This window comes from Gossypium hirsutum, chromosome A11 (assembly GCF_007990345.1).
Source record: "Gossypium hirsutum isolate 1008001.06 chromosome A11, Gossypium_hirsutum_v2.1, whole genome shotgun sequence".
NCBI classification, from domain to species: domain Eukaryota; kingdom Viridiplantae; phylum Streptophyta; class Magnoliopsida; order Malvales; family Malvaceae; genus Gossypium; species Gossypium hirsutum.
The window spans coordinates 117,580,844-117,598,615 of NC_053434.1; the positions used below are offsets into that span (position 1 = coordinate 117,580,844).

General features: G+C 37.1%; 1 protein-coding gene across 1 annotated transcript; it reads right to left on the reverse strand.

The window, feature by feature from the left end:
- Positions 1–14,759: 14,759 nt before the first annotated feature.
- Positions 14,760–16,823, reverse strand: LOC107897994 (golgin subfamily A member 6-like protein 22). The gene is made up of 4 exons (XM_016823555.1): positions 16,726–16,823; positions 15,826–15,844; positions 15,111–15,623; positions 14,760–15,017 (listed from the first exon to the last, which is right to left on the reverse strand). The coding sequence occupies exons 1-4, from the start codon at positions 16,821–16,823 to the stop codon at positions 14,760–14,762; spliced, it is 888 nt and encodes a 295-aa protein (XP_016679044.1).
- Positions 16,824–17,772: the final 949 nt, after the last annotated feature.

The window sequence follows — 17,772 nt, forward strand, 5'->3', positions numbered from 1 at the left end:
TCTTTACTATCATCATTTTATTATTATTATTTGTTGTTTAATATATTATTATTATTGTATTTTTTATTTATTACCACTTCTATTGTTATTACTATTATTATATTTTACTACCATTATTTTTCATACATATATACGCTACTGTTTATATTATTACTACTATAACTACTATATTTTTTTACTCCCTCTATTATGTATTACCAATATATTATTACTACCATTGTTACTGTTATTATTATTATCACTTGTTATTATTCTCATCACTATTATTATACTTTATTATTGTTACTTATTATTTTACTATTATTATTTAATATATCATCATTATTATTATTTTCATTGTAACTTAATAGATTAGTATTCTTATTTATTATTATTATTATTATTATTATTATTATCATCCCTATTATTACTATTAGCACTATTTTTATTACTATTATTTAATATATTATTTTTATTACTATCGTTACTATTATTGTTATATTGTTACTATTACTATCATATTATTATGTTATTATATCTTTTACTATTATTGTTATTATATTTTCCTTTTTTTGTATTTACTTATGCATTATTATTATTTTTTTATTAACTAATTTAATACATATATTTTAGCACACTTATTTTATTTATATGTCATTACCCTTATTATTAATATTTCATCATTTATTTTATTTATATTTTTTAAAATAATTTTAAACTTTAGATTACTTATTATTTGTATTATTGTTATTATTATTTGTATTTACCATTATTATTACTATTATTTTCACTTTTATTACTATTACTATTATCATTATTATTAATATAAATATTAATACTCTTATTACTACTTTTATTATTATTATTAATATTATTGTTTTACCACCACTATTATTATTATCAACATTATTATTATTATTATCGTTTTCATTATTATTGTTATTTTTGTGTTGTCATGTTTTATATTTCTTTTATTTACTTATGTACTCGTTTATTTCATTTCCCTTACACATTTGTTTTATGTTACTAATCTTGCCCCGAAGAAAACAATTTTTCATAAAAAGCAATACTCCGTGTTTGAAATTTTGAGAAAATCGTGCCCTAACTTACTGGGTTTCGACTCTTCTCATTTTAACCTAAATCACGGAATATTCTTTTAAATCTCAATACGAGTTTTGAAATAACTGCTTACTCTCGAAGATACGAGGTGTTGTGTCCTAACTTACTGAATATGACATCTTGTTATCTCGAGGTAAGAGCTTTTGCAAATAAAGGCAATATTCGGTATTAAGAAATTTAAGAAAACGTGCCCTAACTTACTGGGTTTCGATTTTTCTCGCTTACCCTAAATAACCGAACATCCTTTTAAAAAATTAGAATACATTAATTTTAAATAAAAGCAAGCTCATTCTCAAAGTTCGAGATGTCGTGTCCTAACTTACTGGGCGTGATATTTTATTACTTCGAGACGAGAAGGTCTTTAATATTCGAGTTTTTTTACAAAGAGAGGGATCGTATTTCAAAGTATTTTAAGTTTTCAATTTTCGACATTAAGACACTAATTAATCAACTAGGTACCAATTTTTGGGCGTATCGAGGGTGCTAATCCTTCCTCGTGCGTAACCGACTCTCGAACTCATTTTCTGATTTTCGTAGACCAAAAAATTATCGCGGTGACCCGATCACACCTTATCAAAAAAGATTAGTGGCGACTCCTCTATTCGTTTTCATTTTCAAAACCCAAGTCGATTCCCGTTTTTCAAAAAAATGGTTACGACAATAACTGTGGGAATCTCATCCCAATGAAGAAGGCAATTTTCAACGCCGAGCCGTGGGCAGCTAAAGAAAAGCTTGCTCAACGTGTTACCACTTACTATCTGAACCGATTCAAACCGGGCGGTCTCGGGACATGGAAAGAAAACACAGACACCAATCAGGATTTTTTCGACTACGACCCCTTTAAACAAGTTTTGAGTTTTGAGTTTCTGACACAGAAAGATCGCACGAGGTAAATAATGGAATAGTTGAGAGGTATATCAATATTAAACTCTTCGAGGTTAGACGAACTAGCTGTCGAAGAGAGATGGATCCACCAAAAAATCACGGATTTGTTGTACGTAGCAGTTTCTAACGAAAGAAAAATCCTACGGACAATTGTCAAGTTTTTGTGGTTGTTCAAGACATGGTTCATGATATCGTCAAATGGATAGCTCAAATTATAATGATATTCTCGCATATCAAGAATTGGAACCGACCTCCATAAGTATCGAAATCTCGTGAATATGTTGAATGGCCCGTGAACCTACATTTGTAATGAATACATCTGATGATGGCAGAATTCGAGCTTGAAAAAGAGGAATCTTGAATGGCTTTAACCACCTCCAAACTATCAATTTGCATCAATATATCATCATAGCGCTCTTTGTAAGTGAGAGCTAATCCATCAAGAACTCCCCACAATTTAGTTTTGAAGATTGAGCATTTGCCTAGATTTTTGTTGTATCCCATAAGCCAATCCCTTTTCCATTTCTTATGACTCCCCCCGCTGCAACATCACTCTAGGCAATTTGGACCGCCCCATCAGTGCAGAGATTGATCCAACTTTCAGACATCTCGACTGCTAACCTTTGTTCTTTCTATCTAGAAACGTTTTTCCTGTGAAAAGAAACAAATTGTTTTGCCCAAATATATGAAATCTTAGTAATCTCACTTGTGCTCCAAGAGATGCCCTGTAAAAGAAAAAGTTTCGATTTTTCCAAATACGCCAAGTTAAGAAAACGAGATCAAATACTTTATGACATAGTTTTATTACATAAAATGAATATAGTATGAGAATAATAATATGAATGGATCACGATGGTTATAAGCATGTGAAAATTTGATTAATTGAATTAATTTAATCCCATTCTGTTTAGTTGAATTTTCACTTTATTTAGTTGAGACTCAATTTTATCGGTTTAACTGATCAATTTCAATTTTAAGTGTCCAAACCAAACAAGTCAAATAAAGCAACATACTAAACTCTTTATATATGCCTAAATCCAGGCCGAAGTTCATTTTCATTTAACCCAAAATCAAATAATCAGCCCAATCCAACTCATATTCAATTAAATGAAACCCAACCCAACTTATTTTCAACTCATTTATTTATATATAGAGAGATTACTCTTATATTTATAAAAATATTATTATTTAATGAGGCGTATAACTGGAAATTAATTTATTGTTCTGGATATATTAAATAAACATTACATTATCCATAAAACAAGCATGGCATTTGCTGTTAATAAATTTTATCACAAAGAAAAAAAGAATTAATGTATTGTTGAATAGTGAATAATGGTGTAGACATGCAGTCTTGCGTTTTTCTGGCTTTCATTCTTTACCGTGTATTGTGGTTGGAGCCCAATCTTATTCATATTACTAGTCAACGGATTAACATCACTAGAACAAAACAAATCAGATGAACACAAGACAAAATACATCCAAACAAACAATACACCAAAATAAGAGGAAGACAGAGATAGAAAGAGAGAGCGCCCAAGATTCCTTGTTGGTATTCAATCCATGCATTACTACAAATTACAAAGACTTTGACCTACGTAATTTATCGTTTAACAATCATATCTTTTTTGTACACCACAAATATGTGCTTTAAGAAGAGTGTTTTTAACAATGAATAATGAGCTACCATCTTTTATTTGCAAGGGTGATCTAGGGATGTCAATTGAGTGGGTGGGTGTCGGGGTGCTCCTTCCACACCCATGTTTGCCAAGAATTTTCATCTTCGTCTCTGTCTCGTGACTCGCTGTGGGTACAAAACTCAAAACATCCTTACTTCACCACCCACGTGGGTCCCAAACCCACTTAATCTCAGCAATACCCGCCTTACGACTCACTTCATATAATATATTTATAAGTATCAATTAAATAAATATAAGTCAATTTTTTTTATGAAAAAAAGTATAAAATATCTTTCCTCTAGACTCCCACCAGATATGTGACATTATTCCAACTGTCACCATTTAAAAAAAAAAAGTAAGTCATCAAGACCTTTAATTGGTAAATAAAATATAACTTCAAGTTTAAAAAAATCAGAAAATAAAGTCCTTACATAATATCTAAATACAAATAATATCTTCAAACGCAACACAAGTGCAAAAATTAAATACTATTAAGATAATTACTAAATTAAATTTTTATAAATATTATTTTTCAATATGTTTATTATATTATGCGAGCGGGTGGGATGGGGCAGGTACAAAGTCATACCCACGCCTACCCCACCACCAATGGCAGGTCTATTTTTTGTCCCTATCCCTACCCCACCACCCGCAAAACCTGTACCCATCTCCGCCCAATTGAGTGCGAAGTGGGGTGGAACCCTGCAAAAACTGCTCTATTGACATCCCTAAGTGAACCTACTTAAATTTTGGTCTTTCTAATTTAAAATCAATTCCTAATAAATGGAAAAATTCAATTTAAATATAACCTCACAAATTTTCTTTCTTTTAACTAATTTGAAATAACATTATTATAACAAGATAGGTGAAATCGAAGGGAGTTTATCGCCTGATAAACTCAAAAAGAAAGAGACATGGATTAGATTAGAGTAATTATTTTACGAAATTACAGACATCATCATACCCATATATTATTATTATTTAATTGGATAAAACTATTTAATTACAAATTTTGAAATTAAAAGTGAAGATTTCTCAAAATTAGATGGATGTTATGCAAAAAAGATCAATGAAGATTATAGTTCAGGGTTGCCAATGTGACCGTAAAATCTATTCCACTACAGATTTCCTAATCAATTTATTCTTAACCACTTTAGTCCAAAACAATAAATCTCAATTTAATAATAAAACGAATCATTAACAGAAATTTGATTTAAAAATCAGCAACGAGTGAGGTATAATGATGATACAACTTCCTCAAATCAGGATGACCACCATCTTTTGCTTTCTCCACGGCAGAGAAAGAAGAAAGCTCAATTATTTGTAAGATAATACCTGAAATTTTACAACCATATACAGAAGTCTGATATTTAAGTTTTGGTTTGTAGGCATGTTCCTAAATGTATGTATCTAGGAAAAATGCCATTAGCAGAAGAAACAGAGCAATCCATAATAATTTATGGCAGAGCAGGCTTCAATCACGAATGATCCACACAAAGATTAACTTTATAATTTCACACTCTTTATAAGAATAAAATTAAAATGAAAAGGCCTTTTATTGGATGTAAAAATTATTCCATAAACTGTGCTCTTATAGGAGATCTTTTATATGTAAGTTTAAAATTTAAAACCAAAATTGATTTACTTGAATTTTGCAGATCTAATTTTGTAATTTTTTTTAAATTTTCATAGCAAAGGCAACTTCAACTAGAATCAACAAAATTTTTCATTATTACTTATACTAAAAAGCGATAATATATGGAAATCTTCTATATTTCTGATTATTGTGTGATTTAGAATACACCAACAAAATTCCCAATGGAAATTTATAATAATTTTTTAAAACTTATGGAAATATATATATTATTCTACTTTAATTAAGGCAACATTATAATGATATATAATGTACGAAATGGCTAAAATTGCTGCAAACTTTTGACTCGCGTTAGAAGAAACATGCTTACTTAGTTACATTAAAAAATACTTAAAAACTTTACTTTATATAATATATATGAAATAAACAAAGTTTTGGCCTTAAATAATAGAGATATCGTGCTGCGTTTTTTGAGTTAATGTTTGAATCTGTTTTCTGTTGCTATTCTCCTTTTGTATTTCGAAAAAGGAAGAAAGGAAAAGAACCCTTTACACCCGATTCTTTTGTGGCTTATATAGCCCATTTTTTACAAGATTTCAATTATTTTTATGCACACTGTCCTTTCTTCCTTTAATTTTGTAGGTGAACGGCGGCGGAGGAAGGTGCCACTTGCACTGACGATGTGACTGGGGCGGTTGGAGTCAGAAGACCCTAGGCGCGGCGCACCTAGGGTTTGAAATTTTTGCTGTTTTTTTTGTTATGGTTTGGGCTACATTGTTTTGGGCCTAGTGGGTTTAGGTCTGCTTAGGGTTTGGGTAGTTGTAGGTTTTATTTTTGGTTCAGTGGGCCGAGCAGGAATGAGCTTCTACAGCTGCCCTTTTTTTCTTGTTGTCGTGTAACGAGAACGGAGCAAAGACTTTCAAGAAAGACCAGTTTTGCCCGATCGCGCCGAGTCTTGACTTCTTTAGTCTCTTCTTCTTTAGGTAGCTTCATTCTAGTCCACTACATCTTGTTGCTTGATTCACTCCATTGTAACTTCAGTCTGCTCCATTGCAACTTCAGGGAGATAAGACTAGTGACTTCACTCTATTCCGCTAGAACTTCAAAGAGCTACGAATTGTGGCTTCAAACCTCTCTAGTGCTATTTCAGGAAGAAGAAATTTGTAACTTCGATCTACTCCGCTAGAACTTCAAGGAGATACGAATGGTGGCTTTGAGCCTCTCCAGTGCCACTTCAAGGAGAAGAGATTTGTAGATTCTAGCCTGTTACTATGGGGTTAAGGCTTACTGTCTTCGATCCACTCCACTACTACATAAGGAGACAAGATCTGTAATTCAACCTGTTACCCTACTGCTTAGGGGTTTAAGGTCTATCGCCTTCAATCTGTTTCCCTACTGCATAGGGGGTTAAGATCCGTAAATTTAGCCTGTTACCCTACTGCTTAGGGGTTTAAGGCCCGTCACCTTTGATCTGTTTCCCTACTGCTTAGGGAGACAAGATCTGTAATTTTTAGCCTGTTACCCTATTGCTTAGGGGTTAAGGCCCTTCGTCTTCGATCTGTTTCCTACTACTTAGGGGGTTAAGATTTGTAAATTCAGCCTATTATCCTACTGTTTAGGGGTTTAAGGCCCTTCGTCTTCAATCTGCTCCACTACTGTTTAGGGAGACAAGATCTGTAATTTTCAGCCTGTTACCCTACTGCTTAGGGGTTAAGGCCCTTCATCTTCGATCTATTTCCCTACTACTTAGGGGGTTAAGATCTGTAATTTTCAGCCTGTTACCCTACTGCTTAGGGGTTAAGGCCCTTCGTCTTCGATCTGTTTCCCTACTGCTTAGGAGGTTAAGATCTGTAAATTCACCGATCTTGGGACATGATCTTTAGAATCAGTTCTATGTATTTATGCTTATGCCAAAGAATTAGGATACTATGATCGAAATGAATCAAATGTTCCTAACTAGATGTGCTATGAATGATCTATAAACGCATGAGTGCAGCATGTTGTAAGAATGGATCCCTTTTTAATATTTGGGTTGTCATTGTTCTTTGTTCATCAAGGTTCTTTCACTGAAACGGTACCCTGTCTTCTGGTTCAACTTAGATCTTTGAACAGAAAACTCGAAGAGGTAGTCCCAATTTAAACTCTTTCTTTTCAAATGTTTCCAATCTTTAAGTTTGGTTGGTTCTAAATAATAGCCCTGTTTCAGGTTCCTGTACTATTTAGAAACTTTCAGAGTAATATGCAGAACTTCTTTTGTGAGAGTGCCATTAGTCCATTAATCATCATTTCAATGCAAAATGCTTGAAAAAGATCATAACAATGATAGAAGTGAAATTTGTCAGAAAAAAAATTTGAAGGGAATAGATTAATCCTAGACAAAAAACATTGCTGGAATACAAAATGAATAAAAAGAAAATAGGTGCCCCTTTTGGTACATCTGACCATGGCGGGTAGCCCTTAGCCTCTTTTCTTCAATCAAATTCAACTGATCGTATCGGGACTGGGTCCATTCTGCTTCATCCAACTTTACTTCTTATAAAACTCTGAGGGAAGGAATCTCGACTTTGATAGGTAAAACCGCCTCCATTCCATACACCAATGAGAAAGGCGTTGCCCTGATGGAAGTCCTGGCAGACGTTCGATAAGTATAAAGGGTGAATGGTAACTTCTCGTGCCAGTCTTTATAAGTCTCAGTCATTTTCCCCACAATCTTCTTAATGTTTTTATTAGCTGCCTCAACTGCACCATTCATCTTTGGGCGATACGGTGACAAGTTGTGGTGTCTGATCTTAAACTGACTGCAGACATCCGCTATCATGCTGTTGTTCAAATTCAATGCGTTATCAGATATGATCCTTTCTGGCATTCCATATCGATAAATGATTTCCTTTTTAGAAACTTCCTAACTGCCAATTTAGTAACATTGGCATATGAAGCGGCTTCTACCCACTTGGTGAAATAGTTAATGACCACAAAGATGAATCGATGTCCATTTGAAGCTTTTGGTGAAATTGGCCCAATCACATCCATGCCCCACATTGAGAAAGGCCATAGAGAAGTAATGACATGCAGGGGTGAATGAGGCACATGAATCTTGTCTCCATATATTTGGCATTTATGACATCTTTTGGCGTAGTTAATACAGTCTCCTTCCATGGTGGACCAATAATAACCAAACCTCATAATTTGCCTGGCCATTGTAAAGCCATTAGCGTATGTCCCACGGACGCCCTCATGGACTTTTTCTAAGATTTTCTTAGCCTCTATAGCTTCTACACATCTTAACAGTACTTAATCTTTCCTTCTTTTGTATAGGCTTGATCTTTCCTTCTTTTGTATAGGATCTCCCCGTCTAAGACATAGTCATTGGCCAGTCTTCTCAATGTTCTTTTGTCATTCTTGGTAGCTTGGTCGGGGTACTCACGATTCTTTACATACAGCAGGATAACGTGGTACCAAAGGTGATCATCATTTTCTTCTTCTTCTTCAAGGTTGTAACAATGAGCCGGAGCCTCATAAATACTCATTTGGATTGGTTTCACATCCTCTTGCTGATTTACCTTGATCATAGAAGCTAAAGTTGCTAGGGCGTCAGCCATATGATTTTCTTCTCGCGGGAGGTAACATAAGACAATATCATCAAACTCTTTAATTAATTCAAGGATCAGCCTTCGATAATTGATCAATTTGGGGTCTTTCGTCTCCCATTCACCTTTGAGTTGATAAATCACTAGGGCAGAATCTCCATATACCTCTAACACCTTGATTTTACGTTCTATGGCTGCGCAAATTCCAATGATGCTTGCTTCGTATTCTGCCATATTGTTCGTGCAGTCAAAATCCAATTTACTAGTGAAGGGATAATGATCTCCGTTTGGGGATACCAGGACTGCCCCGATTCCATTACCCACAGCATTTGATGCTCTGTCAAAGTTTAGCTTCCAAGGATGACCTTCTTGAGGGTCTTCTTCAGTGGTTGCTACGTGCATTAGATCTTCATTTGGGAAATCAAAGTTCAGAGACTCATAGTCTTCTAGGGCTCTACTAGCTAGAAAATTTTCTATTGCACTCCTTTTTACAGCTTTCTGGTTTAGGTAGACTATATCGAATTCAGAAAGTAGAATTTGCCATCGGGTCATTCTCCCATTCAAAGCAGTCGACTCCATCAAGTACTTCAGAGGATCCATTTTAGAGATCAGCCAAGTTGTGTGGTATAACATGTATTGTCTCAATCTTCGGGTTGTCCAAATTAAGGCACAACATAACTTTTCAATTGACGAGTATCTCGTTTCACACTCAGTGAACTTCTTACTGAGGTAATATATCGCTATTTTTTTCCTTCCTGACTCATCATGTTGGCCAAGCACACATCCCATAGAATTTTCAAACACCGTTAAATACAGTATCAATGGCTTTTCTGGACTAGGTGGTGTCAATACTGGGGCATTAGACACATATTGCTTAACCCTGTCGAAAGTCTTCTGGTACTCCTCGTCCCAAACACTAGGGTTGTGTTTCTTAAAGAGACGGAATATGGGGTCACACTTCTCGGTTAGTTGTGAAATAAACCGAGCAATGTAATTTAGTCTTCCTAAGAATCCCCGAACTTCCTTTTGAGTACGTGGTGGAGGTAACTCTTGTATGGCTTTGACTTTATCTGGGTCAATCTCAATCCCTTTTTCACTAACTACGAATCCTAGCAGTTTTCCTGACCTGGCCCCGAAGGTAAATTTTGCTGGATTGAGTTTCAGCTGGAATTTTCTCAACCTCAAAAATAATTTCCTCAAGACTTGCACATGCTCTTCTTCTGTTCAGGATTTGGCGATCATGTCGTCAACATAAACTTCAATTTCTTTGTGCATCATATCATGGAACAAGGTTACCATAGATCTCTGATATGTTGCTCTCGTATTTTTTAGTCCAAATGGCATCACCTTATAGCAAAAGGTTCCCCACATGGTTACAAATGTAGTCTTATTCATGTCCTCAGGATGCATCTTTATCTGATTGTACCCTAAGAAACCATCCATGAAGGAGAACAGTGAATAATCTGTCGTATTGTCCACTAAGGTGTCGATATGGGGCAACGGGAAATTATCTTTTGGGCTGGCTTTGTTCAAATCCCTTTAGTTTACGCACATTCATACTTTTCTATCTTTTTTAAGGACGGGGACGATATTGGCTACCTATTCCGAGTACTTAACTACTTGCAAGAAACCAGTGTCAAATTGCTTCTTGACCTCCTCTTTTATTTTCAGCAAAACATCGGGCCTCATCCTTCGAAGCTTTTGTTGAACTAGCTTGCATTCTTCTTTGATGGGGAGCCTATATACCACAATGTCAGTACTTAGTCTAGGCATATCTTGATACGACCATGCAAAGACATTCTTGAACTCTTGGAGTAACTCAATAAGGTCCCGCTTTGTCTCTGTGGGAATGCAAGCTCCGATCTTTACTTCCTTTTTTCTTGTTCATCTCCAAAATTCACAATTTCTACTGACTCTTTGTGGGGTAGAATCTATTTCTCCTCTTATTCTACCATCCTTAACAAATCAGGGGATAAGTTACAGTTTCTGTCATCCTCAAAGTCCTGAGATCCCTCTAGACACATAACCCTCTCAATAGGGGACTCTGAGTTAGTAGCAACGTCACTCATATCGTTGATATCTGGAGACCTGTTGTAGGTACGAAGAAAGATACAAAGAACAAGAGAATCTAAGAATAATGATATGTATGGTATGATCATGAATGAAAGAATAAAAGAATATTTGCACTGAATAAAACAAAAGGATGCATTTAATTAAAATAACGATTTTGAACATAAGCCTATTTCACAAAAGGGACTCTTATTACTCCTAGGCCTAGAGCAATAAGTGTGTTTTGAACATTACTCTGTGTTAGTTCTAAAGACTACAGGAATCTCTTCCGCAGTCCAATTGTTCAGAATACTTCCCGGTTCATAAGGGCGAATGCCCGACGAATTCTCTATTCCAGTTCTTTCTTCGTATTTGGCGTTGATGTCCAAATTTTCCATCATTCCTTCCACGATTTCTTTTTCCAACGTCCTCCGCTCAGGGTGAATGACTCCTTCAGACACAAAAGTCTTTGATATATGGGGAAAAATTATTAGTTCCCACTTGATTTCTTCCCCGCTCAATCACACTCTCCTTCTCTCTTACTTCTTTTCCAGCTCCTTCTTTCTTTGTTTCATGTTTGGCTTAAATCCTAACCCAAAACGGTCTTGTTTTTCCTTCATCATTGGTGCATTAATCCTTCCCTGGAGGTATCTCCCGAATCCTCTTCTGGGCAGGGCCTTTTTTTCAACAGTTAGCCGTAGTCCCATTCTTGTAATCTCAGATAACCTGGGCATTGGAATCCTATTTCTTTCAGTAATGAATGTTGCAATCACAAACTCTAAAGACCGAAAAGAGCACTCGATTGCTTCATCATTTGCCTCTAGATATGGGGCGTCACTAGTTATTGCTACGATGATGTCCTCTTCAGCATTGATCGTTACTAACCGACTTTCGGTTACCAATTTCACCTTCTGGTGTAGTAATGAAGGGACTGCCCCTGCTGAGTGTATCCATGGCCTCTTCAATAGGCAATTATACGAAGGCTTAATGTCCATAACCGGGAAATCTACCTCGTACGTGCTCGACTCGATTAAGAGGGGTATTTCAATTCTCCCCATTACCTTCCTTTCCGTGCCATCAAATACTCCCACTACATTTTGGCATGTCTTCATATGGGAACTATCTACTGGCAACCTATTCAACATAGATAAGGGCAGGACATTTAGTGCAGACCCATTGTCAATCAATACCCCCGGTAATGTATACCCTTTACAGCGATCCTCTGCCTCCTGGCGGTACTTCATCATCATTGAAGAATATGAAGTTAACTGCACTTATATTGTTGACTAAACGGTCCAGTTTGTTTACAGAAATATCGTTAGCAACATAAGTTTCATTCAGCACCTTCATCAATGCGCTACGATGGATTTCTGAGCTTAAGAGTAAGGGCAGTACCGATATACGAGCTGGCTATTTGTGCAACTGTTCTACGACGCTATATTCGCTGCACTTTAGAAATTTTAAAAATTTCTTCGCTTCTTTTTCCGTCACTGATTCATTAACAGTCGGTTCAGGTCCCGCTGGCTTCCCTTTCTTTTGCTCAATTGCCAATGATTTTCCTTTAACCTGGTCGACTTTTGTATTTGGGGTATCATAACGCCTTTCGCTGCGCGTATAAAAACCCTCATCTTGACCTTCCTCTGATGCATTAATTGGGATCTCCTCTCCCGAGATTGTTACATTGCAGTTATAGTTCCACGGTACCCTTTTGCTATCTTTATAAGGGAAAGCAACGGGCTTCTAGATTATGACCTTTGGTGCCACTTGTGCCCCGACTTCATTAATTCTCGGACGTGATATGATAACCACTGGGTGGTTGACTGTGTAAACATCCTTCGTCGACCCCTCTTCTGAGGCACACACATCTGTTCCTTTTGGGCTTCCGACATATTCGAAGAATTCTATCTCCTTATTATTCATCAATCCTTGTATTAAAGCCCTGAATTCGCTGCATTTCTGAATCTCATGATCCTTTTGATTATGGAATTCACAATAATTCTTTGCTTCTCGAGGTCTGACCCTTGAATTCTGTGTTATCAACCCTCTTTCCACCATTTTCTTCCATACTTCTTTCAGCGGGGTATTCACTTCTGCAATGTTCACCTTAATTTCTTTCCCCGAGCTCTCGATTATCGCATTTATCCCCTTATCCCCATGGTTAGGTAATGGATTCTCTGCACTAGATGTATCATCAAATTTCACGATGCCCATATTGATGAGTCTTTCAACTAATTTCTTGAAAGTGGTGCAGTTTTCTATCGAGTGTCCTGTGGCTCCTGTATGGTATTCGCATTGGGCATTTGCGTCATACCATTTGGGGTATGGGGGTTGCATCGGCTTTAGATAGAAGAAAGACACGACATGTGCATCAAATAAACTTTGGTATAACTCCTTGTACGTCATTGGAATGGGCGTAAATTGGAGTTTCTCCCTATTTTGCTTTGTATTGGGCTCTTGTTTGGGTGGACCCTGCTGACCAGTGGTTGTCGACCTTGGTTGGCTTACGGTGATAGATTTCGAATATGTACTCACATTATTTACCTCGTGCTCTTTCTTTCTCGGTGCTGACCTTTTGGCATTTTCTCCAGCCTCTATTTTCCCACATCTTGTCGCATTTTCTATCATTTCTCTAGGCATTACTATGTCTGAAAAACTCTTGGTTGCGCTACCCAGCATGTGGTTAATAAAAGGTGCCTTCAGGGTATTAATGAAGAGCATAATGGTTTCCTTTTCCAACAGAAGGGGCTGGACTTGTGTGGCCACCTCGCTCCATCGTTGGGCATATTTCCTAAAGCTTTCATTATGCTTTTTCTCCATATTCTGTAAAGTAATTCTATCAGGGGCTATGTCTGCCATATGACCGTACTGCTTCATGAAAGCTTGTGCTAGATCTTTCCATGAACTGATCTGGGTGCGACTCAGTTGGTTGTACCATCTAGAAGCGGCCCCAACCAGACTTTCTTGGAAGCAATGAATCAAGAGTTGATCATTATTAACATGACCTGCCATTCGTCTACAGAACATAGTGATGTGAGCTTCGGGATAGCTAGTCCTATTGTATTTCTCAAATTCCAGAGTTTTGAACTTGGGAGGGAGTACCAGGTCCGAAACCAAACTTAATTCCTTAGCATCGATTCCACTATGATAATCGGTGTTTTCCATTTCTTTAAAATTTTCTTCTAACTATCTAAACCTTTCTTCAAGTTCTTTCAAGAGTTCTACCTTTGTCTTTTCTGTTTCTGTTACTTTATCAAGATTGAGGACAACAGGGTTAGTCAGGTTATCCCCCGGATTGGAGCCCAAGCCAGCCTGATAGTTCACCGGTACCGAAACACTGGCCTGAAATGGCTGGGGCCTAATTGTGACCGATGGCCTTCTTGGGTACATATCAGGTTGTGTCTGAACGTCCGTTGGGGCAAAACGCGGAGGGTATATAAGATCTTCATTATCATCTCCCACATTGGTCATGAGGCTTTTTCCCTTTTTCTAATCCGCTAGCCAATAGACGCGTTAATTGATCCATGATTCTTTTTTGGGACTCCAGCATCTGGTCCCTTACATCTTGCTGGATTTTGGCTAGCTGTTCTTGCATACGTGTTTGTAGTTGATCCTGCATATCTTTTTGCATTTGTTCCAATCTCTCTAACCTTTGGTCCATTGCTTTTGTTTTTCCTCTTGTACCGTAACGATGTTCCAGGGTAACTGCCATCATTTTTAGGGTTTTTGTGAGTTTTAGTGCATATGTTGCAATGCTGATGCATGAATGCAATAGATGCAATGAATGCAATGAAAGAAAAGGCGTTGATTCTAATTCGATTTCATTAGAATAACTTTTCTAGAAAATAAGTTTTTTTTACATAAAATAGATTACATATAAGGCTTGGCCCTGATACTTAAAGCCTTGACCTGCCTAAGAAGCCAAGCTAGCTCTCGACCTCGGTCTGATTCTGACTCATATTTTAAACTCAGCACATTGGCCTGTACTACTAACTTTTGTAAGTGATCAGCCACTTCTCGCACTTGAGTCAAAGCTTCACCCATGACGTAATCCCTGTTCCTGACCTGGTCTTGAGATTGATGAAGTTGCTCCCTCAATCGCTCGTTATTTACCTCAAGGAGTTCAATCTAAAGTTCATGATTTTGCAGCGCTATTTTAAGTTCTTTTATATTCTCTTTTAATTCTTCGATTTTGCTCTGACTAGCTTTCAACTCGATTACAGATTTACGCGTACGATACTGATACAATGACCTTTCTAACTCTGACACCCGAATCTTTAATCCCTCCTTCTCATTTTGGCTTTCTACCAAACTTCTTTTCAGAGCACCTTCTCGAGCTTGAGCATCCCAGAACTTTTCTTCCCATTGGTTGGCTTTGCTTTTCTCTTCTTTAACTTCCTGTCGCCACTGTTCAGATGTTTTTCTTAGCCCGGCGGTTCTCATTGATCTACTAAGCTTCTTATATTCTGTTTTCAAACTGTCCAAATCCTCTTCAGCCTTGTTTTTTCCTTTTCTGGGCCTTTCAGCTTCTAGTTTCTGGACATCAACATCTAACCCCAGCTGTATTTTTTCTTCCTCTAATTGCTCGATCCTTTTTTCTAATTCCAGACTCTTTCTCTCAAAATCTTGCCTGATGATTTCTAACTCAGATGAGATTACTTTCAAGTGTTCTTCTATTGATCGAGGATTCTCTTGATCTGACGTAGAGATGTTGTCGTTAATCCTCTGTTCCCTCTATCGGTCGTACTCAGGGGTAGTCATGGGATTGGCAGCAAACTTTTTCATTCTACGAGTCTAGTTCCAAGTATTTGATATCTTGTGAACTTTCTTTTTGTAATTATTCCCCGTGAATACAAACTCGCACTGAGTTAACCCTTATGTTGGTAGTGTAAATTATCTGGATTTGTACTGTCTTAATGCAAGCAGAGGAGCATACCTGACGGCTCCCCATACTCCTAACAAGGGAACCCAATTGAAATCTCCATATCGATATAATATTTCATCAGGAACCATCCACAGGGCTCTCTATTCAACGTCTTCCTCTTGCAAATTTTGGAGAACCGTCATCTAATTTTCTTCTATAATATTATCTCGCCTCGGTGTAGCTACTAACTCTTTCAGTGGAGAGTAATTTTCAGAGAAGATATGATATGAGACCTTTTCCACTTTCTAACAATGGCTGTGGAACCAAGATAGCAAGAGTTGTGCACATCCAATAAATCTCCCTTCACTGGCTCATCGACAAGCATTCAATGATCTGAAAGTTTCAGCCAAGATTACGGGTACAGGTGTGGTCCCTTTACCAAGCCTATCAAAAAGATCGAAAACCGCCTTGTCTACATGCCCCAAAGCTTTGGGGAAGATAACCAGTCCATAAATGCTCAGGGCGAAGACATCTACCCTTTTCTTCACATCGGGGTGCGCTAAGATTGGATCCCTCAGTTTCTTCCAAGGAATGCACTTACAATCTCTTTTTTATTTAATCTGGGTTGTAACCTACTGTTCGCTCATCCCTGTGATGTTCATCAGCTTTTTTTAAAATGCTGGGACATTGGCAGATCTAGAATAAATTCTATCAACCTGAATCTTTGGGCAATGGAGCAAGGCCGTGTACTCTTCTATAGTAGGTACCAGATCTACCTTCCCGAAAGTGAAGCAACTGTAAGCAGAATTCCAATATTGGGCGAAGGCTCGAAACAGACGTTCGTCTACCTTGACATGACAATAGAATAGTTGTTTGACCTTGTCATCCCACAGACCCCAAATTTCTTTCATCTCTTAGAGATTATTCTGAGTTACGCTGATCCGAGTAAAATCCCACAACTCTGACACGTACCCCTCGTTAAGATTGTCACCTTTCTCTTGCTGTGTTGTCTCAGCCCATATCCGAACAGCCGCATTGTTCTCTACTTTATCAAAAAACCCCTTTTCCATGATAAGCTATCTACTTAGCAGCCGAATGTGAATCAACACCTTTTGTGATAAAAATGCCATGCAAATACAATCAAAGTAAAACAAAGCAAGTCAGAATTTCATACGCAGTTTAAAGCAAACAAAGAATAACAAATATAGCACTTGCTCAGGTAACCACTAGGGTTTCGGAGTGGCTCTACCTAGGGTGGGCTCTTAAGGCTTGCTACATGGGGTGCGGTTCTAGAGTAAAGGTACCTGAACCAGCAGATTCCTCGATCCTCACCCATTATAGGCTCATACAGACCGAGTTCAGTTCAGGGGAATACATTTCCCTATGGCTACACGGAGATGAAAATCTCACGAAGACATAGGTACGGATGTATCCTTAAAGTGATCCGTTATCCTGTACGGAGGTGAAAACCTCACGAATGAATAGTTTCTCACTCCTACTTAAAGGGTGTGACCACAACGGTCATGCAATGCAATGTGCGAGGATATATGCATAAAAACTCGAAGCAATTAAAGAAAATAGGAATAAAATGATGAAAACTGGTAGAAAAACGGGTGAAATGCAATGAAGGAATTGTATATCAAAACCAAATTTTTAATTTTCAACCAAACGAAAAAAGTTAATCAACTTGCGGCTTGACTCTCTTATTTGTTTTCCCCAGTGGAGTTGCCAAGTTGTCGAAACCATTTTTTGAAAAACGCGGGAATCGACTTAAGTTTTGAAAACAAAAAAAACAAGAGTCGCCACCAATCCTTTTTTGATGAGGTGTGACCGCGTCACCTCGTAAAAATAGTTGTTTTTAATAAATAATCTGATTTATTTAAATAATGATTTTTTCACGAAATTTAGAAAAACGAGTTCGAGAGTCGATTACGTACGAGGAAGGATTAGCACCCTCGTAACGCCCAAAAATTGGTACCTAGTTGATTAATTAGTGTCTTAGTGTCGAAAATTGAAAAC